The 26,241-nt window shown below is 37.5% G+C and overlaps 3 protein-coding genes and 2 long non-coding RNA genes across 8 annotated transcripts in view; 4 read left to right on the top strand and 1 right to left on the bottom strand.

Annotated features, from left to right (window-relative positions):
- Nucleotides 1-66: 66 nt before the first annotated feature.
- On the top strand, nt 67-3,052 carry LOC309501542 (dual specificity protein phosphatase 14). Its single transcript, XM_082173721.1, has 2 exons — nt 67-770; nt 2,113-3,052. The coding sequence occupies exon 2, from the start codon at nt 2,121-2,123 to the stop codon at nt 2,628-2,630; it is 510 nt and encodes a 169-aa protein (XP_082029847.1). The 5' UTR covers nt 67-770; nt 2,113-2,120; the 3' UTR covers nt 2,631-3,052.
- LOC309501407 (NACHT, LRR and PYD domains-containing protein 1 homolog) lies at nt 2,646-17,063 on the top strand. Of its 3 annotated transcripts, none has more exons than XM_082173496.1 (13): nt 2,646-2,666; nt 8,287-8,325; nt 10,235-10,483; nt 10,582-10,623; nt 11,363-13,067; nt 13,882-13,965; nt 14,063-14,230; nt 14,350-14,418; nt 14,553-14,699; nt 14,788-14,946; nt 16,313-16,435; nt 16,747-16,866; nt 16,997-17,063. In XM_082173496.1, the coding sequence occupies exons 2-13, from the start codon at nt 8,307-8,309 to the stop codon at nt 17,025-17,027; spliced, it is 2,916 nt and encodes a 971-aa protein (XP_082029622.1). In that variant the 5' UTR covers nt 2,646-2,666; nt 8,287-8,306; the 3' UTR covers nt 17,028-17,063. The 3 variants fall into 3 exon arrangements, with proteins under 3 accessions (XP_082029622.1, XP_082029620.1, XP_082029621.1); XM_082173494.1 differs by lacking the exon at nt 2,646-2,666 and adding an exon at nt 7,821-7,992; XM_082173495.1 differs by lacking the exon at nt 2,646-2,666 and adding an exon at nt 8,016-8,182.
- On the top strand, nt 8,337-9,934 carry LOC309501587. Its single transcript, XR_014206940.1, has 2 exons — nt 8,337-9,256; nt 9,299-9,934. It is a non-coding gene; the product is annotated as an uncharacterized lncRNA (long non-coding RNA).
- Nucleotides 14,830-16,771, bottom strand: LOC309501584. Its single transcript, XR_014206937.1, has 3 exons — nt 16,641-16,771; nt 15,998-16,115; nt 14,830-14,960 (listed from the first exon to the last, which is right to left on the bottom strand). It is a non-coding gene; the product is annotated as an uncharacterized lncRNA (long non-coding RNA).
- Nucleotides 17,064-17,983: 920 nt separating the features above from the next.
- nlrp3l (NACHT, LRR and PYD domains-containing protein 3-like) overlaps nt 17,984-26,241 on the top strand; it is an 11,346-nt gene continuing 3,088 nt past the window's right edge. The window contains exons 1-8 of one of the 2 annotated variants that reach the window (XM_082173510.1): nt 17,984-18,105; nt 18,278-18,306; nt 18,586-18,729; nt 18,978-19,022; nt 19,168-19,660; nt 24,095-25,315; nt 25,579-25,665; nt 25,782-25,850. In XM_082173510.1, coding sequence (XP_082029636.1) covers nt 18,291-18,306; nt 18,586-18,729; nt 18,978-19,022; nt 19,168-19,660; nt 24,095-25,315; nt 25,579-25,665; nt 25,782-25,850 — 2,075 coding nt within the window. In that variant the 5' untranslated portion in view covers nt 17,984-18,105; nt 18,278-18,290. Of the gene's footprint in view, nt 18,307-18,585; nt 18,730-18,977; nt 19,023-19,167; nt 19,677-24,094; nt 25,316-25,578; nt 25,666-25,781; nt 25,851-26,241 lie in introns of both variants that reach the window. The other variant, XM_082173511.1, reaches the window with a different exon arrangement.

Here is a 26,241-nt window from a genome sequence, read left to right as displayed (position 1 = left end):
CTTGTTTCTTGCCAGTCAGTCAGATTTTCTTTTTACCAACCATTTTATCCTTTCACTTCATATAAAAACAGCTCACTATAAAATGAAACAAATGCACTAAGCATTAAATATTGTTTTTTCACATTTGAGTGCTCAGTTAAAACTTGAATTTAATTTTGTGTTGCATAGACAGTGTCATTGTCACTTTCCCTGGTAGTGTACGTGTAATTGACAACATCTTTTTGATTGTGAGTTTCTTGTGTGAACCCAGTTTGGGCTACCCCAAAAGTTAAAAATAGTAGGGGAAAAGGATAATACAAAAAGGATTATGTTGCTCTATTTCCTTTTCGGAGCATGACAGTATAAATATAGTTTTGACACAAAACCACTTAGATCTGGAGAGACTGGGTGAGTAAATTGTGTCTCCTGAGTTTTCATTTTTGGATGAACTATCCCTTTAAGTTGAACATCTGCGGTACTAGCATGTGTCCACTGGGGGCTCCTGCCCTGCGCTGCACTACCGTGGCATTGGTGGCAAAGAATGGCGAAAATCGTGCATTTTATGTAAGCACTGCTACGGGAAACATTTATATGGTAGCAATACCAGGCGTCGTAATTAAGGCTACAAAACTTGATTTTGGTTTGATTGATATTGTTGCGTGCCTGTGGTTCTGTTCTATTTATAACGCTGCTGCAGAGAAAAGCTGCTTGTGTTAGTCTCTAACAGAAACACACCAAAGCCGATAGAAAGACGTGAGTGGAAGTGCTATCACAGTCCTCGAAGCTCTGAGGTAAACTACATTTTTTCCATGAGTAAAATTATCTGCGGTCACTTACGCACATCAATAAATGCAGGCTATTTGTTGCTCGCTACAGTAGCAGTCTGCTGGATAGTTCATATGATTTTACTGTACTGACAGCAGTGTCCTTCAATGTGGCATGCTAGTGTATACTTCAAGGTTTTTCCTATTTTTTAATGCTAAGTAGCTCCAAATATGATAACCCCCTTGTGAGAGACCACCTTCCTAAAACAGCTATATATTGTATAAAAACCCATTTAAATGTGAATGTAAACAAAATGATTATGGTCAACATATTTTGTTAATGTCTTGAATGTGCATGTTAACTTTAGTAAAAATCTGTTTTCTTTTTTTTCCGCTTCTTTTTTTTTTTTACAAAATCTTTACTTTCTCTTTTAATTTCCATGTATCCTCTTGCACCCCTCGTGGCCCCCTGGGGTCCTGGGACATTTAAAACTTTTAAAGCTTCACTTTTCAAAATCTTTATATTGCATGCATTTGTATGAGCTCATATTTATTTAGAGATATGGAATATTGAATGAAAAATTTACTTTTCTTTTTATATTATTGCAAAAAAAGTTACTACGATTAACATTTGTGAAAAACCTGAAATGATGACCAGTTACAGCATCTACAGTCTACACACTTTAAGTATACTTGTATACATTTTTTTATTGTATTTTTTTTATTGTGCATTTCTCCTATTATTAAATTTAGATTACCTTTTCTCACATAAAGTTTAAAATGTTTAATAGCACTGTTTTATGTAATCTGTTATATGTAAATCTCAAAATCGATATATATTTTATGCTGTATATATTGCGGTGCCTAAAGTTACTAGCATTTAGTAGCATTTGATTTAAGTTTTTAGTGTTTTAGGCTATTTTATTAAACTAAATATTGTAGGATTTATCTGCTATTTATCATAAACATTGGGAGCAGAGGCAGTCTAAATACACATTAATTGCGCATATATTAACATAAATAAATACATAATCTCTGTATTACATACATAATACATTACATACTGGTTTAGGGGTAGGGATAGGGTAAGGACTACATTTTGGGACAGGAATGTTATTCCAGGAGGATCAACAAAATATGTTGATCCAGGAACATGTCTTACTTGGCAAAATCACAGTGACCGTAGGAAGAGCATGGTAGAAATATTTTAAATCATATCATTGCTCGAGCGTTGAATAATAACAATGGTTTGTACAGTATACAATATTTCATAATATACAGTATATAATATTTCATAAAAGACATGCAAATATAATATTTAATATAGAATATTCTGTCTCCCTCTTTATGCATTATTTATCCCTTACAGTCCCAGTGATGATCTCTCAGATCTCTCCCACACTGTACCTGAGTGGAGTGCAGGCCCTGAATCAGTCAGCGCTGGACCACAGAGAGGTCACTTTGCTGGTGAACGCCTGCGCTGAATATCCCTGCCCCGAGTATGAGGGGGTGAAATGCATGTGCGTGCCGGTGGAGGACCGTCCTCACGCCCCTCTGGACCAGTACTTTGACAGCGTGGCTGAGCGGATCCAGCAGAACCACACTGGAAGCTCGCTGGTGTTCTGCTCGGCCGGTAGAAGCAGGTCTCCGTCTCTCATCATGGCGTATCTCATGAGGTTTGAGGGAGTCACACTGCTTCAGGCTCATCAGCGGGTTGTGGCTGCACGGCCCTTCATCCGCCCGAACGCGGGGTTCTGGAGGAAACTGCTTCAGTATGAGAGGAAACTGACCCACTGCAACAGCATCAGGATGGTGGCCACCTCGCAGGGCGTCCTACCTGAGGCCATCCAGCCCACACAGGACTCGTCATACTGCCTTCATCTATAATTCAGGAGGACGTTTTGAACTGGATTTATTTATATGGTGTGTCTGTGTTTAAAACTCTTGATCATGTTTATATGAATCAAAAGATCATGTATTTTTTAAATACATGTTTGAACATGGTATTACATGTTTCATGGTAATACCATGGTATTCCTTGAAGTACCATAATTTACCATTTATGAATATGGCAATCAATCAGTACCATCTGATACTATAATTGCACAATGGTAAAAACACTAAAAAAATGAAGTGGTCATATTTGTGGCTTTCTTATAATCTGTACAGATTAGAAGCAGCGCATCACCGCAGTTACTAAGACTGACTATAATAAAAATTATTTGTTAATTGTAACCCTGTAATGGCTGACATATGATTTTTTTTTAAATGAAAGAGTTTATTGAACCTTTGGACAAAATATAAAATAAAATCTAAAACAATTTTGCAAATGTGTTTTACATTTTGTATCATATTTGAGCAACCCTGAAATAGAGTCTCATCCTTAAAGGTGCTCTAAGTGATGCCGGGAGTGTTAACATTCGAATTGTTGTAAAACAAAACGGAGATACATCAGGCTTTTATGGCCTATATAGTATCATAGTGAGAATATGGAGCTCACACTTGTGATTTTTACAACAGTATCACAGCATATAAATATCAGTTGTCAATTTATATTGTAAATATAATTCAATGCAATACTAAATATTGCTTGGAGGACATAAAGAATGTAGTAGAACAGATTATGTGCACGTGCAACAGGCTTTTCAGCGAAGATTTGATTATTTTGATCAATTAGAGGCCTTAAAAATTTGTTTATCAAATACGATACAGTAGGATTTAGAGTTAATATTATAAGATAATAAAATTATTCAAACTAAAAATCTATATTTCATGTCTATTTATTTTGCTAGTTAATACATAAATACAATAGTAATAAGAATTAAAGCTGCAAGCAGCATTTATCGGGGTTCAAGCTGTTAAGGCCTTTAAGGTTTATAAGCACAAAAGCATCAAAAGTTATTAAGTTTTATTTAGCAAGCATGTAACCACTGACATAATAGATGGAAAAGACCATTTACAGCCAATACAGGCAATGTACCATAGGAAATATATGGTTTTAAAGCTTTTTATAGCAGTTATAGTGCCATCTATGGACCGATCTCCATAAAATTGTTTACTGTGACCTCAAATTGAACCCATACACATGTGTACTGAGTTTGGTGAAGATATCTCATTTACTTCTTGAGTTATAGACATTTTAGTAAAATAGGCTCCTCCCACAATAATTTACCACATTCTAGTATACATAGTTTACCATGATTTTATCTTAGTTTACCTTGATTTACCATATTCTAGCATGATTTACCATGATATACTACATTCTAGTATGATTTACCATTGTTTACTGTGATTCTAGCATGGTTTACCATAGTTTATCATGATTTATCATAGTTTACCATGATTTACCCTGTTCTAGCATGATTTACCATGATATACCACATTCTAACTTGATTTACCATAGTTTATCATGGTTTACCATGATTTACCCTGTTTTAGCATAGTTTACCATGATTTACCACGTTCTAGAATGATTTGCCAGGATTCTAGCATGGTTTACCTTGATACACCACATTATAGTATTATTCACTATGATTTACCATGTTTCTAGCAATTATGTGAAGTGTCAGTGCAAATGAAGTGATAAACACTGACAAAATCTGATTGTGTTATAATAGTTATTGTTATATAAGTGATTTTTAGAGTCTAAATATGAATGTGAGCACATGTGAAAAGACTTCATTAATAAGTAGAATGGCCAGCAGAGGGCAGAAGAAGACCACTTATTAGTTCACTTTCACTTTAAACTTCATGATTTTCACCAGTTTTCTGGACTAAAGCAAACCAGTTTTTCCATGTTAACTCAATAATGCATGCTTACACACACACACACACACGCACACGCACACGCACACACACACACACACACACACACACACACACACACACACACACACACACACACACACACACACACACACAGAAATAAACATACACAAATGCACATATGTTTTTAATGTTTTGGAATATGTTATTGAGAAAATATATTTATTGGTCTATTAGAATTCCTTTTTGATCTAATAATATAAAAAAAAAAAGAAAAAAAGATTGCTTTTTAAAGCATTTGTTTGTTTCCCAATATTGAAAACTAATGAAAAGGTCATGCGTAATCCTGCTGCTCCCTCTAGTGGACAGTGGTATTACAGCTTCCATCTTACAGTTGAAGTGTTTGAATGAATTAATGAATGGGAATTTGGTTTTTCACTTATATCTCGGGAACCAGAAGGCGAAAAATTCTGAAACTCAGAGCATAGAGAGTGCTTGAGGAGCCCTGTTGAATGAGACCATCAATTACTTACTATGATTTACCATGTTTCTAGCGTGATTTACCACATTACTAGCAATTATGTGAAGTGTCAGTGCAAATGAAGTGATAAACACTGACAAAATATGATTGTGTTATAATAGTTATTGTAATATAAGTGTTTTCCATGTTAACTCAATAATGCATGCTTACACACACACACACACACACACACAAATATGTTTTCAATGTCTTTAGGATGTGTTATTGTGAAAAAAATATTTTAATGGTCTAACCATTTCATATATTTCATTGTGATCTATATTATCAGTCCAATAATAAAAAAAAAAAATAGCTTTAACCATTTGTTTGTTGGCCAAAGCTGAAAGCTGATAAAAAGATTAAATACTATGTGTAATACTGCTGCTCCCTCTAGTTGACAACAGTGGAATTACAGCCTACATCTTACAGTTGAAGTGTTTGAATGAATGAATGGGAATTTGGTTTTTCACTTATATCTCGGGAACCAGAAGGCGAAAAATTCTGAACCTCAGAGCATAGATAGTGCTTGAGGAGCCCTGTTCAATGAGACCATCGCGGTGTTTTTGGGCGATTGGGTTCGGGAGTTATGACTGTTCAAAGGCATGTCTTTTGAGGCTTTTATCTCTGGAATGCCCAGGGCAAATTACACCACATTTGAATCGAAGCTAGCCAAGGACGGGCCCTTTCCAACGAGCTCTCACACAAGGTTCAGGGTGGTCTGGGTCGGGAGCTACGGCCGTTCAAAGTCGGGGGTCCCGCGGTCTGGCGATCCGCGGGGGGGGGGGCGCGCTCCCGAGGCCCGCGACGACACGTTTCGATCAAGAGCCCGGAGAGGACCTTACCATAAAAATTTGAGCGCGCAACGACTTTCCGTTTTCGAGTTATGAGTGAATTTGTACTGGGGGGGCGTGGCCTAAATGCCGTTTTACTTTCGTTTTCATGTTAAATGTTAAAATAATGATTTTATAAAGTCTAAATATGAATTATATAACAATATTAGGGAGTAGTATGATGAAATGACAGCAGGGGGCAGTAAAATACCACTTATTGGCTTAATATGGTATTCATTTTAAGGCTACATATTGAAGTGACCCTATTATAGCTATCCAAATGAAGTAGTTCAACTTTTTCTGACAATTATTGATCTAGTGAGTCCAGAGAATTGTATTGCACTGTTTTTTAACATTATTTTATAAACTTTATGATCATATGGAAAACACAATTTACAGCCAATACAGGCAATTTACCATAGGAAATATATGGTTTTAAAGCTTTTTAACAGTTATAGCGCCACCTATCGTCCGATCTACATGAAATTGTGCATGCTTGTTTAGAATGTTATGGCACATATGCTCACCAATTTTCGTGAAGTTCTGAGTTTTCCTTTAGGATTTATAGGCTTTTGAGTGCATTTTGCCACGCCCATTTTCTTTATGACCCAATATACCCATGTGAAAAATGCAAAAGTTCAACTTTTTTTCGATAATTATTGATCTAGAGAGTCCAGAGAATTGTCCTAGACTGGTCTGGTTCCGATCGGGCGAAAAACCAGGGACTAGTTCGCAAAAGTAGGTTTTTAACATATTCATGAATAATTCATTAATGGTTTGATTGACATTAGTGGTTCTTGAGGCAAAGTTGTTGAGCATGAGCAGATCTATCAAATGATATGCATTTTATGACGATAAGTGTAACACCACGTGATTACAGAGCCCAAAAAACTCGTTAGCGCCAACTAGTGGCCGATTTCTTTCAAAATTCTTACAGACCTCTAGGGCCATGAGTCGAACATGCCCATCGAGTTTCGTTCCGATCGACGTCCGTTAACCTTGTCTTATAGGTGCTCAAACTTCATTGGCCGATGGCGGCCATGTTTTTTGAGATACACCAATGTCCTCATAGACATACATGGCACCTTGGACCAAGACACTGCATACCAATTTTCAAGTCAATCGGACTAACGGTCAGGTGGTTATGGGCCGTTTTATGTTTTTTTCATGTCATAGCGCCACCATGTGGCCATTCGCCGCGTTTTTTTTACTGTGACCTCAAATTGACCTCTTACACATTTGTACCGAGTTTGGTGAAGATACCTCATTTACTTCTGGAGTTATAGCCGTTTTAGTAAAATAGGCTCCTCCCACAACATACATTTGGGCGCCCCTTAGAATGAATGGAAATTTCAACTTTTTTTCGATAATTATTGATATTCAGACTCCAGAGAACATTTCTGCACTGGTTTGGTTCCGATCGGACAAAAAACCTAGGACTAGTTCGCAAAAGTAGGTTTTTGACAAAATTCAAAATGGCGGAAAATCTATCATGGCGGAAATGAAATCGGAGATATACGTTTTGTTCGTCAGGCATCCAGCTTTCCAATGATATAAGACACTTGAGTCTACGACATACGGTCTAGGAGTTATGAGCAGTTTCGCGCTTTTGGTCGCTATAGCGCCACCTATGGGCCATTCGAGGTCATAATTTGATAACCTCTCCTCGATTTTTGTACTACCATATGGCAAAGTTTCAAAGTTCCAGCTCTTACGGTTTGGGCTGCACGATGCGTTTTACGGCAGAAGAAAAATAATAATAAAAATCAGGACAATTACAATAGGGTTTCAGCACTTCGTGCTTGAACCCCTAAAAATCAGGACAATTACAATAGGGTTTCAGCACTTCGTGCTTGAACCCCTAATGATATTGTGAACGCTGTCCAGGGCTGTGTTTCTCTAAAGCATCGTGAGCTAAGTAAGTTGATCGTAGAGATGATGGCGAATTCTAGCAGTGGTTCTACAGTGTACGGGGCAAAATATGATGGGCGGGGCTAATAACTCCGGTTCATGTCGAGTTCATGTAACGTGCGTTTTTCGGATCTAAAAAGCAGACCGTGACGAGTTTAATAAAGTGACTTAAAATGTAACAATCCCGTTCAGGTTGCTTCAAAACGCGTCCCTGAAAAGCCAGGTGAGATTCTCTGTGATTTCGTCGTCGTTTTGTGTAGCCTACGTTTCAAGTGGGTAGCCTACAGTTCAAAGACCTCCTGTATTATGTAACGTTACAGGTTTGTTTTGTGACTATGTTATGTGAAGTTACTTCAATGCTAAAAAGTGTGTCAAAGTAATTTTTCCACATGCCACTTCCTTTACCGCATAAGGTAATCTTTAACCATGTGTCACAAAAGCTGTCTCCGACAATTGTTGACATTCCTACTAACGTTAAGTGCATTAGCTTTACCTTTACCTTTGTTTTATTTCCTAGAGGAAAACGTATGAGACACCATGGACCAAGACTCAGAGCGTAAGTACTACATGGTAAAAGAAGAGAAAGTCGTATGCAAAATATTGTCTTCCTTAGACTGATTAAAGGTGAAGAGGCCAAAATAAGTATTTTCTACACTTAAAAATGTATGGATGTCATTTATTTATTTATTTTTGCTGATACTACTTACTTTAATGTTTTATGATTTACTTATGTGGTTCTCAATCAGGGGACAGGATGACTTAAAATTGTATATTATTATTAATAATATAATTAATATAACTGTCACAAACTGTCAGTTTAGTTTTAGTTTGAGTTTAGACTTTTAGTTTGATTGTCATTATTTCCTGTTGTCTTTGTTCATGTTTTCTGCCACTTGTTTGTTACCATGGATATTAATTTAATCAGAGGTGGACGAAGTACACAACTTCCTTACTTGAGTGAAAGTACAGATACTACTGGTCAAATATTACTCCGTTACAAGTAAAAGTTATAAAGACCTATTTTTACTTAAGTAAAAGTACAGAAGTACTCGTTTTTAAAAATACTTAAGTATCAAAAGTAAAAAGTAAATGTCAATGCATTGTTTTATTATTGTTGCATTGTTGTATGTAATACTTAAAGTACCGTATGCCTGCATACCTATCCTCATATCAATATCACATTTATTTCTAGAACACAGTTCCAGTAGTGGGATTGAATGTGAGATTGAATAAGTGCACTCAATAACGTCCACAATGGTTTCGGACACCCAAATGGCTGTTCCCTCAAATATTGCCCTATTTAAAGTTTTTTGGCTTTTAGTATGAATATGTTAGCCTTACTGTTATCTATAAGCTAGTGTGCAAAAAAGTGACAAAATTCGCATTTAGAAAACCAAACCCAACGTTGAAAATGAAAATCAGGTTTATGTCAGAATCCAATGTCAGATTGACGTTGATCTCCAACGTTGGACAGACGTTGTATTGTGGTTGAAAATGAAAATCGGGTTGACGTCAGAAACCAACATCAGTCGGGTTCTGACGGCAAACCCGACTTTTATTTTCAATCAATATCCAACGTCAATCTGACGTCGGGTTCTGATGTCAATCAGATGCAGGGTTTTGACGTAAACCCGACATTCATTTCCAACCAAAATGCAACCCCTGCAACCAAAATCATCCACTGACTGATGTTACTTTCTACTCAAGGACCTTGACAGAATTGTAGTGGAGTAAAAAGTACGATATTTGTCTTTCAAATGTAGTGAAGTTAAAGTAAAAAGTTTCCAGAAAAAAATAATACTCAAGTAAAGTACAGATACTCCAAAAGTGTACTTAAGTACAGTACTCAAGTAAATGTACTTTGTTACTGTCCACCTCTGAATTTAATCATCACAGCTGCTTTTATACTTAAGTTCCTGTGTTTCCTCAGTTCTTTGTCGGTTATTGTATGTTTTATATGCATGCTGGTATGCCTTGTGGATTATTTGAGTTTGAGTTAATATTAAATACCCTTGTATCGGAACCTTTTAACTCTTCTTCATCTTTGGACTTTTATAGTTGTAAAACCATATATCAGTAATTCATATAAATACTATAATATTATTATTATTAATTTAATGTATTATTTTATCATATTTAATGTAAATATAAATGATGTAACTTAACTTTAAAAAAATTCCCCAACCCCTTCAAAAAGTATTGTTTTAATTGAAGAACATACAGTTCTTGAAACTTTGGGAACCACAAAAAATTGTGGTTAATTGATTGTGAAAATTGGGGAGTCTTCAAGTCAAAAAGGTTGAGAACAGCTGATCTGTTTGCAATGGAATTAATGTTTAAGTGTGACTCAAATCAAATGTCCAAATTACTCTTTGATGTTTAAAATATGTATGTTGAATGTCTAAAATGTGCTGTTTTGACTTCCTTTCTTGTGACCAATTATCATTTTATTATCTCTCCACCAGGGGCTCAGTTTGTGGATGCCCACTGGGCGACACTTGTCCAGAAAGTAATCATGGTGATGCCGATAGCGGATGAGATGCGGTCAGCTGGTATGCTGGAGTGGGAGCCGTACTGTAAGATCAAAGCAGCAGATATCAACCAGGAGAAAATGAGAGAGTTTTATGAAGTACTGCACTCTGGAGGAGACAAGGTTAAATCTGCCTTTTATTCTAGTCTGGAAAAGCATGAGCAATCTCTGTTTAGAGACTTGGGTAAGAGCACACTAATTTTGCCTATTATACCACATGCATCTAGACCTTTGTACTGAGATATGTTCTGTTAAATGTTACCTGTAAAATACCTTTTACAGGTAGCATTGCTCAAACTGCAGACACACTTGTAAATATCTTAAGTGAGTATTTCATCTTAATTTCTTAACTTCATTTTTTCAATTAAGTTTAATTTGACTTAAATGCTTAGGTTGGACACCTCTTTAAATAAATAAAAAGTAAAAGGTGTTTTTGTAAGGATAGTTAACACAAACATGAAAATTCTGTAATTTACTCATCTCTCTATTCCATATAATGGGAAATAATGAGGACTGAGGCTGTAATGCTACAAAATGACAAAAAGCACAAAAAAATTGGTTCAATTGACTTGTCATGAAACCATGCAATAGCTTTTTGTGATAAACAGACAAAGAGACATGCAAAAACCAATGGCGTTTGTGGTCAAATGGAATTGACGCTCTATTTTTGTAGGCCCTACAACCTTCGTAAGCATTTTAAAGCTTCAGAATGGATGATTATGAGTGAATATTGACTTAAATTTTGGTCTGTATCTTTGCTCCGAATCTGTATAACTTCAAAACTCTTGGAAAATGATGCAAGTTGCACGGACCCTGATGCTTTTTTTGTCATTTTGGGGCTTTACAGCCCACATTCCTCAATCTTCAGTCACTTTTATTATGGAAAAGAGACAGAAAAAGTAGTTTGAAACCAGATGAGGGTTAGTAAATTGACACAGTTTTCATTTTTGGCTAAAATGCCCTTTTAAATTAAGTTTAAGTATCTGCATTTTATGTTATGCAACAGTGCTTACTAGCTGATATGTCCATATGTCTAATGAGTTTAACAATGAATTATACACAGAGAAATATAAGAAGTGGATCCAGAAGGAATATGAATATGTGAGTGAGTATAACTCTCTGCCTGGTGAATATGTGCTGTTGTCCGAGCGCTATACACAACCTCTGATCATCACGAGACACAGAGAGAAGAGAGAGCGAGAAGAAGAGATGTGCTCCGTGGGAGAGAGTTTCCAGCAGCTCCTCACCTCCAGGAATAATGCGGACAAGGGCAGCTCGGTCTTGGATGCGCTTTTCAGTGCAGATAATAAAGGAGTCAGTCCTAGTGCTGTCATTCTTCAGGGGAACTCTGGGCATGGCAAATCCTTCACTGCTCAAAAGATCATGCTAGATTGGGCATCAGGAAACCTCAATAGAGAGGAATTTTATTGTCTTTTTCACTTGAAATGTAAAGAAGTGAACCACATATCTGGAGAGCAGAGTTTGGCAGAGCTTTTGAGCTACAACTCCAATTTAACATCAGACCAGATCTCACAGATCCTGCAGAAGTCACCAGAGAAAGTTCTCATCCTCATTGATGGATTCGATGAGCTCAGGTTTTCATATAGTGACACGTCGAATACGCCAAAACTCAAGCATCTCTCTGAAAAAGCTCCAACCGAGGCTTCTCTGAAGGCCCTTTTGAGGGGCCACATCTTGTCCGAGTCCTTCATGGTGGTCACCACCAGATCTACTGCTACAAAAATCCTGGGCGGTCTGCTCAAGCACCCTCAGCGCTTCACAGAGATTATTGGCTTCTCCGAGAAGGAGGTGGAGGAGTACTTCCAGAGGTTCTTTCAGGATGATGGACTCTTCAGGAATGCTTTTGACTGTGTGAAGGCAAACGAAACCCTCATCACCGCCTGCTCCATCCCTGTTATCTGCTGGATCATCTGCACGGTTATGCGGGAGAGGGCGGATGCGACAAGTGGACTGGAAACCACCACCTCCATCTACGTTGATTTTGTGTCCACTTTACTGGAGCATCACTGCCAGGGTTTGAGTCAGTCCGTCCCGACCTTGCTGAGGAGTCTGGGTCAGCTGGCAGAGAGAGGGATGCTGGAAAAGCAAGTGGTGTTTGAAGAGAAAAGCGTGCAAGAAATGGTTTCAGGCAGTCCATTCCTGTGCAAGTTCCTCTTTAAGAGAAGAATCCGCCAGGAGACGATGTTCAGTTTCATGCATCTCAGCTTTCAGGAGTTCTTCACCGCTCTGTACTACATCTCACTAAATGAAAGAGAGTTTCTGGATAAACTAACAGAGTGTTTCCACTCTCAAACACAAAGCTATCTTGCCCTATATTTGGATGAGAAGTTTCCACTGAAGTATGGATGTCCTGAACCTCATTTCCTGCCTGTGATTCAGTTTCTCTGTGGTCTCTCTAATAAAGAAGTGAGAAGCTCACTTGAAGAGACGCACAATCTGTCTGTCCCTTCCTTTGTACAGGCACAGTTGGAAGAATGGATCCTCCATGTTAGCACAGTTGGAGACTACAATTCTTTGCCCTTCATTCTCCACTGTCTCTATGAGCTCCACGAAAAAGAGTTTGTGCAGAAAGCCATGGAAGCTTGGCAAGAGTTAGACATGTCCTGGGATCCACTGAGCAGGACAGACTGCTGGGCGTTGTTGTACTGTCTGGACTGCTGTCCTCACTTCAGAAGTCTGAAGATCAACTTTGCGGCTGAAGAGCTGAAGATGCTTCAGTCTGTATTGTGCAGGACCCCGGAACTAGAGTAAGTGTGCAAATCTAGTGATGAACCAATACAGAACATTTGGGAGATATTGACCGCTATCAGTTATTTTTATGTTTTGGAAATTAATATGATGGTTCATTCTATAAATTAATTGTGGGTCGGTTTAAACATGCTAAATGAAACACAGAAGCATGAATATCTGATGCTGTATATATTTATGTATACCATATGCTATTTTAATACTATAATAATGAATAAATAAATATGAATTTCGAAATGTATAATAATATTACTACCACTACCGGACTCAAAAAGTTTGATATCATCTGACTGGATGGATTCATAGTCTGAAGCTAAAAAATCCCATCAATCACTACACAAATTTCGGTGAAATATGTTGACTCTGCTCACAGACATCCACCTTTGCATTGCGTGATTTTGAGGGCGGAGCAATGAAGCGAGGGGTGTGTTTGTTTGGGTTGATTTCAAATATCAACAGTGTTTCTAAGAAATCACTTACTGCACCTTTAATTGTGAGGAAGTTAAAATTTAAAAAATATAAAAATACTTCAAAAACGTATTCTTTATATTTTTTGTGAGATATAAATTATTATATATAGAGAGATTTTAAGCTGCAATTATGAGGAAAAAAGTCGCAATTAAAAATGTAATTGTCAGGAAGTCACAAATTTGAGATACATTTATGAGAAATACACTTTATTAGCTTTTTTATTGTTTAGTTTTTGTTTGAGGTGGGCTTCCATAGTTTGTTTGTTTACAAGAAAGAAACAAAAGAATATTTAAAAATTGCATTGATCAATGTGTTCAATTATTATTGATTTATTCTTTTCAGGTTGACTGTGCAAAACTTTTCAGACACAGATGTCACTAATCTGCTCTCAGCTCTTGGAGAAGGAAAGAAACTGAGAGAACTGAAGTAAAAACCAGTGACTTTTCTGCACAGAACTGCTAATCCTGGTATTGACTGATACATGTCACATTGTAACTGATCAGATTATTAATCTCTTTTACAGGCTGAACAGCAGCTGTCTGTCAGATCAAAGTGTGCAGCAGGTTCTTAATGTTCTGCACAAACAGAAGAGTGTGGGTGGACTTCAGTTAGCGGTGAAGAGCATCACAGCTGATACCGCCCTCATCCTCACAGACTTCTTGCAGGGCAAAGGGAAATGGGAGGAGATCAGGTATCAGTAATCGCAAGATTTTTCTTTTTACATTTACATACATTAAACTGCACATGCATTATTAAATGATTGGTCCATTGCCAGTCACACATCTAAAACCTTTGTACTCTGATTGGCAGTTTGCGGACCAATGATGCGCAGAGTCTCTGCTCGTCTCTCCGGCTCTTCAGCTTTGAAGGAAAGCTTGTGTAAGGATCTCTCCCACACAACCTGGACTCTAATCAATTCCCTTTTGATCTGTTATTATTATTTAACAAATAAAAATAAACTTGATTATTGATTGAGATGTTTGAGGAAATAAATCTGTGTTTCTTGTTGACAGCTTGAATGTGGTGAGGTGGTGTTCAAGCCCACAGAATGAACCGTCACTGTCGGAAATCATTCTGAAATGTCCACGTTCAGAGGTGTCCAGTATTAATGTCAAGAGCTTCTTAGAGGCGTTTCACAGTGTCAACTGTGTAACAGAACAGTATGTTTTCAAAACCACCTTCACCTTCCCTTCATGCTCTTTGTGTATGGAGATTACTCTCTCTCTAAATGTTTCTCTCTGTCCACAGAAGTGCAGATTTTGACAGGCAGGTCGATGCTCTGCTGTCTCAGCTGACATCTGTGTCTGGTTTAAGTGCGATAAATCTTTCCGTTCCCTTCCTGACGGAGACCTGGGCTTCCAGAATCCTCTTCCTGGTCACGTCTTGCAGTAAACTGGCTGTGATCAGGTGAGAGTTATTAGCTTTGTCCGTGTCCCTTTAGTTTGTGTGCATTTATATTTGCAATGTACTTTATATACGAGTCATTCTATGATAACTGTTGCGATCATTGTCCAAACAATTCTACATTTCATAAAAATAAAGATGGCAATAGAAAAAAAACTATTTATTTTTAATGTTAACAGATCATGAAAATGTGTCCGGATCATGAAATAATTGCCATGCTTTTTTTAATAAAAAAAACAACAACTATATTTTACCAATAATCAGGAAAGTTTTTTTTGTTTGTTTAAAGGTATAGTGGAGGATTTTCCCGAATTTTAGAAAAGAACCGCCCTCTCCACTTTTTGAAAAAATGCACATGCGCAACACTCTACCTGCTCCCGAGAGGGAACTCCTATTAAACGTGTGCACGAGAGAGCATGCACGAGCCTAGTGTGTGACTTTTACTAGCAGTGATTTTAAATGGATTTCTCCAAATAGCATGCCAAACTTTACCTGTCGAGTAGAAACTTCGCGACTGAGGCATCAGTGGGAAGCCCAGCCTGTGCTTTTAGCACACACTGAAACCGTAGCTCACCACACATATACACCTGAAAGTGTGCATGCGCAGAAAGCGAAAACTACCTAGGGACGAGCACGTACGACGGCCTTACGTAAACATATCACCAGAATGATTGACAACTAGTGAAAGTGAAAGTGAAAGTGACACGTGACGGCCAAGTATGGTAACCCATACTTGGAATTTGACCTCTGCATTTAACCCATCCAAGTTAATGCACACACATTAGGAGCAGAGTAGTGAGTAGTTAACACACACACACTGCAAACGTGGATACACACTCCCAGAGCAGCGGGCAGCCTTTGTGTGGCGCCCGGGGAGCGATTAGGGGTTAGGTGCCTTGCTCATGGGCACCTCAGTCATTTCCCACCGGTTCTGGAATCGAACCAGCAACCTTTGGGTCACCAGATCAACTCCCTAACCACTAGGCCATGACTGCCCCTAGGAGGACCAATAGTCTTGATGATCCACCCGGAAAAAGAAAATCCTCCACTACACCTTTAACATCAAGTGTGCAATTTCTGCACTACTAGTTTCACCAAAGCAAACAGCAGGCGCTTTGCGATTGGTTGTCATTGATTCCAGCCAGTGTTGATGTGTCAGGCTGCTCGGGATCCTAATACCTGTCTGTGGGGTAATGAATTTTAAAAGCCATTGAGCTCTAAAATACCTGGAAGAATAAAATGTAATTGCTGCAAATTATAAAAAATTTCTTTTTCTCAGCAGAGTTGTAACAGTGTAGAATCATTTGTTGACACATTTTTTATATCAACTTTGTCTTATTATTCTCAGAGTATGATCTCTGTTTTGTAGTTTCCATGCTGGTTCATGGGGCTCTGATGGTGCCAAGTGGCTCCCTGGTCTTTTAATGGAAGAGGGAATCAAGTTACTGAAGGAATCTGCAAAACGTTCTGAGTGCATTGTGAACATTAGAGGGTTTGTAATTTACATCCTCACATATCTGCTTACTAGTAGTCATATTTTAGGTTAATCTACTAGTGTTATAGACAGCTATAGATAAATGTTTGGTAAATGTGAAAAATTTAAATATGTTTTTTGAATTGTGAATGAACATTGTGCATGTTCTCTGATGTTCTTTCACATTTACACTTCTGTGCTCTCACACATTTATGAACCTCACCTGGCAGCACATATGAGATATTTCCTGGTAATATTTTAATGAAATCCATGTCTTTGGCTGTATTGAATGTGGTAAATGTGTGCTGCTGTTCTGCGTCTCTGTGAAGGTTCAGATGCAGTAAATCCTCTGACCGCTGCACACGTTACACCGAGCAGATCGAGGAGCTCAGCTGCAACCAGAGAGTGACCATTGAGTTCTGTGGAGAGAAATGTACAGAAGACATAAAGTGAGCTCTGATTAGTTAAGAACAATTAAGGGGCTTATACAATGGATTTTATTGTTCTTATTATATACTGTAAAAAAAAAAACACTCTCCAAAGTGCTGCAATGTAATTTTCACTCATCTTTCCCTGCAGGTCTAAACTTGTTCTGCCTGATGTAAACTGAAGCTGTCTTTTTGATGAATAAATAACTCCAAGTGTGTCTTCAGAGTGGCATCCTTATCTGAAGGTCTGAGAGCTTTTGATATTATAGCTAATCAAGTCTAAAGTTACGGAGACAGTGTGTAATAATTCACTGTAGGAAGTATTGAGATGAGTAGAATGAACTTTAAGAGTTCGACTTTACCTGTCAGTTACTCCTGTCTGTAGATATTATTGTATTTCTTATTTCAAATGTCTCATTACTATTTGAATATATGTTTATGCATATGTTAGACTTAGGCAAAGACATGGCTGTTCAATTCAAGACCCTTTTACTCTTAAGAAAAAAGGTGAAGCTACAAGCTAGCTTTAATAGTGTAAAAGAAATTGTTATGGTTCGAAATTAATAAACTTTGTCTTGACCACATTCACTGCCTTTAATGGTGCTCCTGTGTTTTGGTTCTAAACAACTGTATTACAACTATATTAACATCTGAATAAGGACTTGTAATACTCAAAAAGAACAAACATCATTTTGCGAACAGAATTAAACGATTCGAGTCACTGTGATGAATCGAAATTAATTTGTACATGTCTTAATTGTTTTGATTCAGTACAGACTGCCATCGTCTGTCCTCTTACGAAAACACATCAAATCAACATGTCGAACTGTTTTTCATGTATGATTTTGACTTATTTCATGTTTGTTGGTCAAGATATTTGACTAGATACAGTTCTCTTTATGATGTTTTATTAACAAAGTACGGGAAGAGCACGTTCAATTCATTGACAGTTTAGCAGCATCCCTCCACCACCCCTTCTCCACACTTCTAGTCCTAACCTCATAAGTTACATACGGGGGGAGTACTCTGGGTTCGGGCCGAACTCCGAGCTCGCGAGCCCTCCCTCCGGACAGCACGCCAAATACGCATTATTAAACTTTACCCCCTCTAATTGTATGTAAGTGACTGTGGACCTGTGTACAGTCTATGGTGTGGACTCGTGAACTGACATCCGCTGAAAATGCCGGAAGCGACTGATCACGGAAACACCAGTCTGTTTATTCAACTTGCGTCATTCAGACTTTCTACCCCTTGAAAAAGGTAACGTCGCAAAACTTATGCTAAGTGCTAACTAAAACTTGTTCTGATGGAAAGACTAGTTGTTATCACCATGCGTTTATTCTTTTAAGTGTGATTTAAAATATCCTTAAGTTCTAAAAATTCACATTCACTTTAGTATTATTGATTGTGTGTTAACTTAATATTCTTGCAGAGGATGATCAGAAATGGACCCTTTTTACAGTATGTCAACAAGGCATTTTCTAACTATTATTATTATCTCATGGTTTTGGGTTTAATGATTTCATCAGAACTTAAGTTAATATTTCAAGTTTTATTTTTAGTCTGTAAAGTAAAAGTTCTTTTAAAACAAAAAGTTATGTCAAATCTTTCTCTGCTCCGCTGTACACCAAGCTTGTATTGTACCGAATAGGTGTTCATTTCATTCATGATATTTAAGGCTAAAAGCAACATCATTAATACAGTGTTATTGGGTGTCTAAAATTGTCCCCTGTTATCTAGAGTTTCGCAGTAACAAGGACATTTCCACATCTCACTCTGGGCCAAATGTGAGCGCTGCAGCTCAGAGTGGAAGCCATATTACAGCTCCTGTACTCACTAACAATACAATAACAGGCAACGTCCACATCATACACAATGCACATGGTAAGAAAATGTGTTGTACATTCATATATGCTAATAATATAGACTATTATAATTTTTCTGATGATGTATTGAGTATTTTCGTGTGTGTAATCACGTCATGTGCTTAAATGTATTATTGTATTATTAGAAGAAGGATCTAACAGATACTTGCTAATACAATTATATTAATGCTGTATATGTTTTAGATTTAGCTGTTGACAATTTATAATTTATTGATATTTAAAGAAAGTTTGTCTTATTTTCTGCAGGTTTTACTTTGTATCGCCCACCCTCTGAAAAAACACAAACCTCAGGTAATTGATAAAACTGAAATGTCTTGAATGTTGTACCTTCCACCTCTGAAATGTCTTACTGTATTAGAAACATAATTTGTTTTAATTATGTTAATTAGTTAAAATTCACTAACCCTTTTTAAAATTGCTTATTTTATGTGTGCAGCAACAAGGTCAGTGATTTTAAAACATAAGAAGCTGATCTGCAGTGAGTATCAGTGTGTGACTGAGTATAACTCACGGCCTGGTGAACATGTGCTGCTGTCTGAGCGCTACACACAACCTCTGATCATTCAGAAACACAGAGATCCAAAAGAGAGAGAGGAAGAGATCTGCTCGAGTGGAGAGAGCTTCCAGCAGGTCCTCAGCGCCAGGAGCAGTGATGACTCTGTCCATCTGAACTCTCTGTTCGACCCAGATAGTCACAGGATCAGTCCTAGTGCTGTTATACTGCAGGGAAATTCTGGGAACGGGAAATCCTTCACTGTGCAGAAGATCATGATGGATTGGGCATCTGGTGACCTCTACAAAGAGCGGTTTGATATTGTGTTCCACTTAAAGTGTAAAGAAATAAACCGCATTCCTGGCAAAAAGAGTTTGGTGGAGATCTTGAGCTACAGCTGCAGTTTAACATCAGATCAGATCTCACAGGTACTACACTGTAAAAAAGAAAAAGTTAGTTCAACTCAAATTTTCAAGGCAACCGACTGCACAGAATTTTTGAGTTGAAGATATCAACTTAATTTTTTACGTTTTGAAGAACTACAATTATTAAGTTGCGTCAGCTAAGTTTTTCAAGTTCTGACAACTAAGTTTTTTTAATTCAAGGTACTAGAACTTTCAAGTCTGTAAAAGCTTACTATTTTGAGTTCAGATTACCATCCCCTGTAATAACTTACTATTTTGAGTTTAAATTAACTCAAAAGTTAACCCCCCAACTTTAAATCATCCACTGACAGTAAACCAGTTCATTTATGCATGTTTATTTGAACGACTTTGGCACAAACAGCTTTACAATTCCACAATGTAAACAAGTAATCTTATGCACAAAGCAAATACATCAGGTTTCAATACCATAATATGGGCAATGTAAACAAGTAATCTTATACCCAAAGCAAATACATCAGGTTTCAGAACCGTAATATGGGCAATGTAAACAAGTAATCTTATACCCAAAGCAAATACATCAGGTTTCAGAACCGTAATATGGGCGTTTTTTTTTTTTTTTTTACTTTCCGACTCTTGTTGAGACCTTACAAATAATGCAACATTGCCAAAGTATTAATTCAGAAATGTGTAAATCCCCATCTGAAAAAGCCAAATTATCTGAACTTTGAAATTAGCCAAAAATGCAAACATGCAGGCTATAACAGTAATGGTGAAACACAGCTTGCTTCTACTGAACAATCAATACCGTAGTCTCTTGACAGTAATATGACAGCTACACATACAGTGCTATGCATAAGTTTAGACACCCATGCTAAAGTTGACTAAAAAGAGGAATAAAAAATCATCTTTTGGAAATTGAACTTAATGCCTTAATTAAAAAAATTTAAATCCAACCTTTAAGGACACCAATTTTCTTTGTGAATGAATAATGTATCGTAAATAAATAAATGTTCTTCCTTAAAATACAGGGTGCATAAGTTTGGACACCCCTATGTTAAATTCCCATAGAGGCAGGCAGATTTTTTTTTTTAAAGGCCAGTTACTTCATGGATCCAGGATAATATGCATCCTGATAAAGTTCCCTTGGCCTTTGGAATTAAAATAGCCCCACATCATCACATAGCCTTCACCATACCTAGAGATTGGCATGGTTTTATTTCAGTTAGCCGAATAGCTGGTTTGATTTGCATTGAGAGATGATCTTATGGAAAGTACTCCATGCCAATCTCTAGGTATGGTGAAGGCTATGTGATGATGTGGGGATATTTTAATTCCAAAGGCCAAGGGAACTTTATCAGGATGCATATTATCCTGGATCCATGAAGTAACTGGCCTTTAAAAAAAAAAATCTGCCTGCCTCTATGGGAATTTAACATAGGGGTGTCCAGACTTATGCACCCTGTATTTGTACATTTGTACATTTATTTATTTACGATACATTATTCATTCACAAAGAAAATTGGTGTCCTTAAAGGTTGGATTTTTCCAAATTTTTTTTATTAAGGCATTAAGTTCAATTTCCAAAAGATGATTTTTTTTTTATTCCTCTTTTTAGTCAACTTTAGTATGGGTGTCTAAACTTATGCATAGCACTGTAAAAGATTCGTTTTTAGTTTAAAGGGTTAGTTCACCCAAAAATGAAAATTCTGTCAGTAATTACTCACCCTCATGTTGTTCCAACCCCGTAAGACCTTCGTTCATCTTCGGAACACAAATTAAGATATTTTTGATTAAATCTGAGAGCTGGCTCACTCCTCCATAGACTTCTATAGACGTTATAACTTGCTGGCCCAGAAAATGTATTAAAGACATCGTTAATATAGTCCAAGTGACTACAGTGGCTCAATCTTAAGTATATAAAGCGACGAGAATACTTTTTGTGCAAAAAAAACAAAAAAAAACGACTTTATTCCACTATTCATTTCCTTCTCTCTGGGCCTCGAGTCTTTTCACGTAGTGTGATAGCACAGCACGTCTGTGTTGTACATCACACGCATCTCACACATGACCAGCGTCGGCCAATAGTGAGCCTACGTGTGACGTACAACACAGACACGCTGCGCTATCACATTACGTGAAAAGACTCGAGGCCCAGAGAGAAGGAAATGAATAGTGGAATAAAGTCGTTATTTTTGTTGTTGTTTTTGCGCACAAAAAGTATTCTCGTCGCTTTATAAACTTAAGATTGAGCCACTGGAGTCGCTTGGACTATATTAACGATGTCTTTAATACATTTTCTGGGCCAGCAAGTTATAATGTCTATAGAAGTCTATGGAGGAGTGAGACAGCTCTCAGATTTAATCAAAAATATCTTAAATTGTGTTCCAAAGATGAACGAAGGTCTTACGGGGTTGGAACAACATGAGGGTGAGTAAAAGCTCCGGACACGTTGTGAATTTATCTTGTATTTTGGCTGTCCTACAGTGCGATTGGTCAAATGTGACTTTAAGGCGCCAGGTGTTTTAAAAGAACATACACAGTCACTGTAAACACACGGCCAGTAAGCTCCTCTTCCGTGCCTGAGCCGATGGTGCCTAAGCAGACGCTCTTGACTGGCGCTGGCAAAGCTGCAGAAGCGACACTTCATAGAAAACCTAGCACAAAAATAAGAGGAGGAAATGAACACAGTGACATACTTCGCAACCGTTCACGTTAATGCTGTTGAGCTTCAGGGCTAAAACACACAAAGGTAGGGCTGGGTATTGTTCAAAATCTTTCGATCCGGTGCCAATTTCGATACCTCAGTTTCGATACCGGTTCCTAACGATACTTTTTTCGATACCAATTTTATGAAATCCATTTTAACAAGATTACATAACACATTACCTCAGAAAAACTTTGGTTTTATTTTTTCAGTTTGACTCATGCTCCTTAGCCAGTGCACAAAGGAACAAAACATTTTTTATAAAGAGCTCATGCTCACCAAAGCTGATTTTTTTTTTAAAATAAAAAATACAGTAAAACTTGTAATATTGTGAAATAGTATTACAATTTAAAATCTTATTTGAATATATTTCAAAATGTAATTTATTCCTGTGATGTCAAAGCTGAATTTTCAAAATCATTACTTCAGTGTCACATGACCCTTCAGAAATATGAAAACAGTTTGCTGCTTAATATTTAGGAAACTATGATACATTTTTTAATGATTCTTTGATGAATAAAAAATTCAAAAGAACAGCATTTATTTAAAAACGAAATATTTTGTAACATTACACATGTTTTAATGTCACCTTTGATAACTTTAATGCATCCTTACTGAAAAAAAAAAAAAAAATCTGACCAACCAACACATTTTTGAAAGGCAGTGTACATTCAGTAGGTTATTATTTATTGCAATATAAGCACTGTCAGAGTGATCAACAAGGTATCTCTTCATTTACCAGTCGAAGACGGAGCAACTTTCTGCTCTTATGTTTACTCCGTGCACTGTCAAGGTCTTCATCATATTTGTGAGTGCGCGCGCGCCTCTCATATGAGTATGTGCGCGGAGAGTTCCGCGCGTCTCGTATGTGTACTGTAGAGTTTGCGTGTAGGTATCGAAATCTGGAATGAACAACGTCATTTTTCGATACTCGATATATCGAGGCAATTCGGTCGGTACCTAAAAAGTATCGAACTCGGTACCCAGCCCTACACAAAGGTCGCATGCTAGAAGCTATATCTATCTAGTTAACTATCGTATCAAACCGAAGTTTTGCATCACAGTTTTAGCACGTTGGTTCTAACGTTACCTTGGTTGCAGCGCATGGTCGCGAGCAGTTGTCAATGAGCAAAGCAGACGTGCATACAATGCCATCATTCATCGAGAATAACAAACATACCGGCAACACAAATCTTTCAATTAATATGTGGACAATAATTATATTGAGCTTAGCTGTTCAAAATAAGCTAGCTTCTAACCGATTAGCTAGTGGGGGATTTTGTATTGCCATAAACGGCTCGCCTGGTTATGATTTATCGATTTTGTTTCCCGCAATGAAATGTAATACAAATATCAAATGCATATACATATTCATATGATTAGCTTACCTGTTAGAAGGAATGTCTCTCTTCAACAAAGACGTCAGGGAAAGTTACCGCTGGCAGGCATTGTGACAAGATGGCGGACGCAAACTTTCAAACTTTTGAAGGGAGCTCCTGGGAAAATCATTGGAAACCCCGTAGCAGCCGGTTGCCATGACAAATTTCAAATGAGCATGCGCAGATAAGTTGACCACACTCTAACTGGGTGTCAACTACAACTTCAAAATAAAATCAACTCAATTTATTAAATAAGATGAACTTTTCCTCAGAAACGTCTGAAAGTGAGTTCAAGTGGCTTAAAACACATAGTTCAAGTTCCAACTAGCAATTTTATTGTCAGTGAATGCAAAAATCTTAGTAAGGTGAACAATTTTGAGTTGTCGTTTTTACAGTGTACAGCATTCACCAGAGAAGGTGCTTTTCATCATTGATGGATTTGATGAGCTGAGACTCACACAGGACATTTATTACATGTCACCAAACACTGATCCGCTTCAGAAAGCCCCACCTGAGGTCGTTCTCTGTGACCTGCTGAGGGGTCGAATCCTGCCAGAGTCCTTCCTGCTGGTCACCTCCAGATCTACAGCTACAGACACACTGAGTAAACTGCTCAAAGGACCTCAGCGTTTCTCTGAGATTATGGGCTTCTCTGAGAAGGGGGTAGAGGAGTACTTCCAGAGGTTTTTTCAGAATGAGGAGCTTTTCGGGAAGGCTTATACATTTGTGAAGACAAATGAAACTCTCATCACCGCCTGTTCCATCCCTGTCGTCTGCTGGATCATCTGCACAACTATCAAGGAACGATTCAAAAGTGGTGCAGATGTAACAAGTGGACTGGAAACCACCACATCCATCTACGCTGACTTTGTGTCCACTCTACTGGAGCATCACTGCCGGGGTTTGAGTCAGTCCGTCCCGACCCTGCTGAGGAGTCTGGGTCAGCTGGCAGAGAGAGGGATGCTGGAACAGCAAGTCCTGTTGGATGAGAAAACTGTTTTAGAAACAGTTTCAGACCCTGCTGGCAATCCATTCCTGTGCAAGTTCCTGTTTAAGAGAAGAATCCACCAGGAGATGATGTTCAGTTTCATGCATCTCAGCTTTCAGGAGTTCTTCACCGCTCTGTACTATGTCCTTCTGGGTGAAGAAGAGTCCCAGAGGAAATGGACACAGCTATTTTCCATTGATAAAAACTCAGGTCATTATGATATAAGTCCTCCACGCTTTGCAGCTGTGGTGCAGTTTGCATTTGGTCTGCTGAATAAGGATGTGAGATGCACACTTGAGAAACATGGTCTCTTTATTCATCCAAACACACAGGCTCATCTGAAAGAATGGATTTTGAAAGAGCTTCAAAATAATAACATGTATTCGAGAAAAGTGTTTTTTTACCTTCACTGTCTCTATGAACTTCATGAAGAGGACTTTGTGAAAGAAGCTATGGAAGCCTGGAAAAGAATTGATGCATATAGTGCTGTCATAAGAAGAACAGACTGCTGGGCGCTGCTGTACTGCTCTCAGTGCTGTCAGTGCATGGAAGAACTGTCTCTTGTGGATTGCAGATTATCATCTGAAAAGTTCCTTATGATTCTGCCAGTTCTCCACAAGTTTAAGAAAGTAATGTAAGTGTTTTTTTCCAAAACAGATACTCTGTGGATCTAATTAATATCTATCTAAGTCATTCTATTTTTAAATATACATACCATCACTAATTGGTTTACTTTTATTTATTGCTTGTGGATTTATTATTCTATAATTTAAATGTGTCTGTTTACAGACATATTCCATACATTTTACAAATGTGTCATTATGTTTTTATTGTTTGTTATTGCAAGTTAACTTGATTATTAGTCTGTACATTCATCTTCTGGGTTTGATTTGGAAGCTGCTTGACTCCTGAAGGTTTATCAGACTCTGAAACTACTGAACTGATGTGTACACTCACAAGAGAACAGACCCTGAGCTCTCATTGGTAATGTCTCAAAATACATTTTATACATTTCATGTATTTTATACATGAGCTATCATCCTTCGTTGTGCTTTTGTATTATGTTTAGTTATTTATTTTTTCTGTCATCTGATTCACAGCTTTGATGTCAACGACCCATTTACAGAACTTCTCACAATTGATCTGTCAATCAGTAAAGAGCTCTCCAGGTGAAGGACATTTTTTTTTTCTGTTCATCAAATAGCCGTTTCTCATGATAACCAGAAGAGTTATGTGACGATTATATTTTGGATAACCAGTTATATCATCACCTTGTTCAATAAGCATAACAGTTTAATCTACCAGTACACATGTACGTCAAGTCAAGTCACCTTCATTTATATTCCTCTTTATACAATGAAGATTGTTTCAACGCAGCTTTACAGTGATAACAGGTACATTTTCAAATACGTATAAGCCTTTTCCTGGCAAACATCTGACATTTATCTGGCCTGTTTTTTCTGCACAATCTAATACATTCAGAATTATGGTGGTAATAATGCAGCTAAATTGGTGACCCAAAACATAAACATAAATAAAGTATCACACTTTCAGCTTTTT

Source organism: Leuciscus leuciscus (assembly GCF_965113295.1).
Source record: "Leuciscus leuciscus genome assembly, chromosome: 6".
Lineage (NCBI taxonomy): Eukaryota > Metazoa > Chordata > Actinopteri > Cypriniformes > Leuciscidae > Leuciscus > Leuciscus leuciscus.
The sequence above is the reverse complement of the archived record's forward strand: the minus strand, read 5'-3'. Positions and strand labels throughout refer to the sequence as shown.

What these genes read in the sequence shown, in the direction of transcription:
- LOC309501542 (XM_082173721.1), top strand. Translation starts at nt 2,121, where the DNA reads ATGATCTCTCAGATCTCTCCCACACTGTACCTGAGTGGAGTGCAGGCC.
- LOC309501407 (XM_082173496.1), top strand. An exon ending in AAGAAACTGAGAGAACTGAA is followed by an intron (nt 13,966 to 14,062) that starts GTAAAAACCAGT and finishes TCTCTTTTACAG; the next exon opens with GCTGAACAGCAGCTGTCTGT. An exon ending in GGGAAATGGGAGGAGATCAG is followed by an intron (nt 14,231 to 14,349) that starts GTATCAGTAATC and finishes TCTGATTGGCAG; the next exon opens with TTTGCGGACCAATGATGCGC.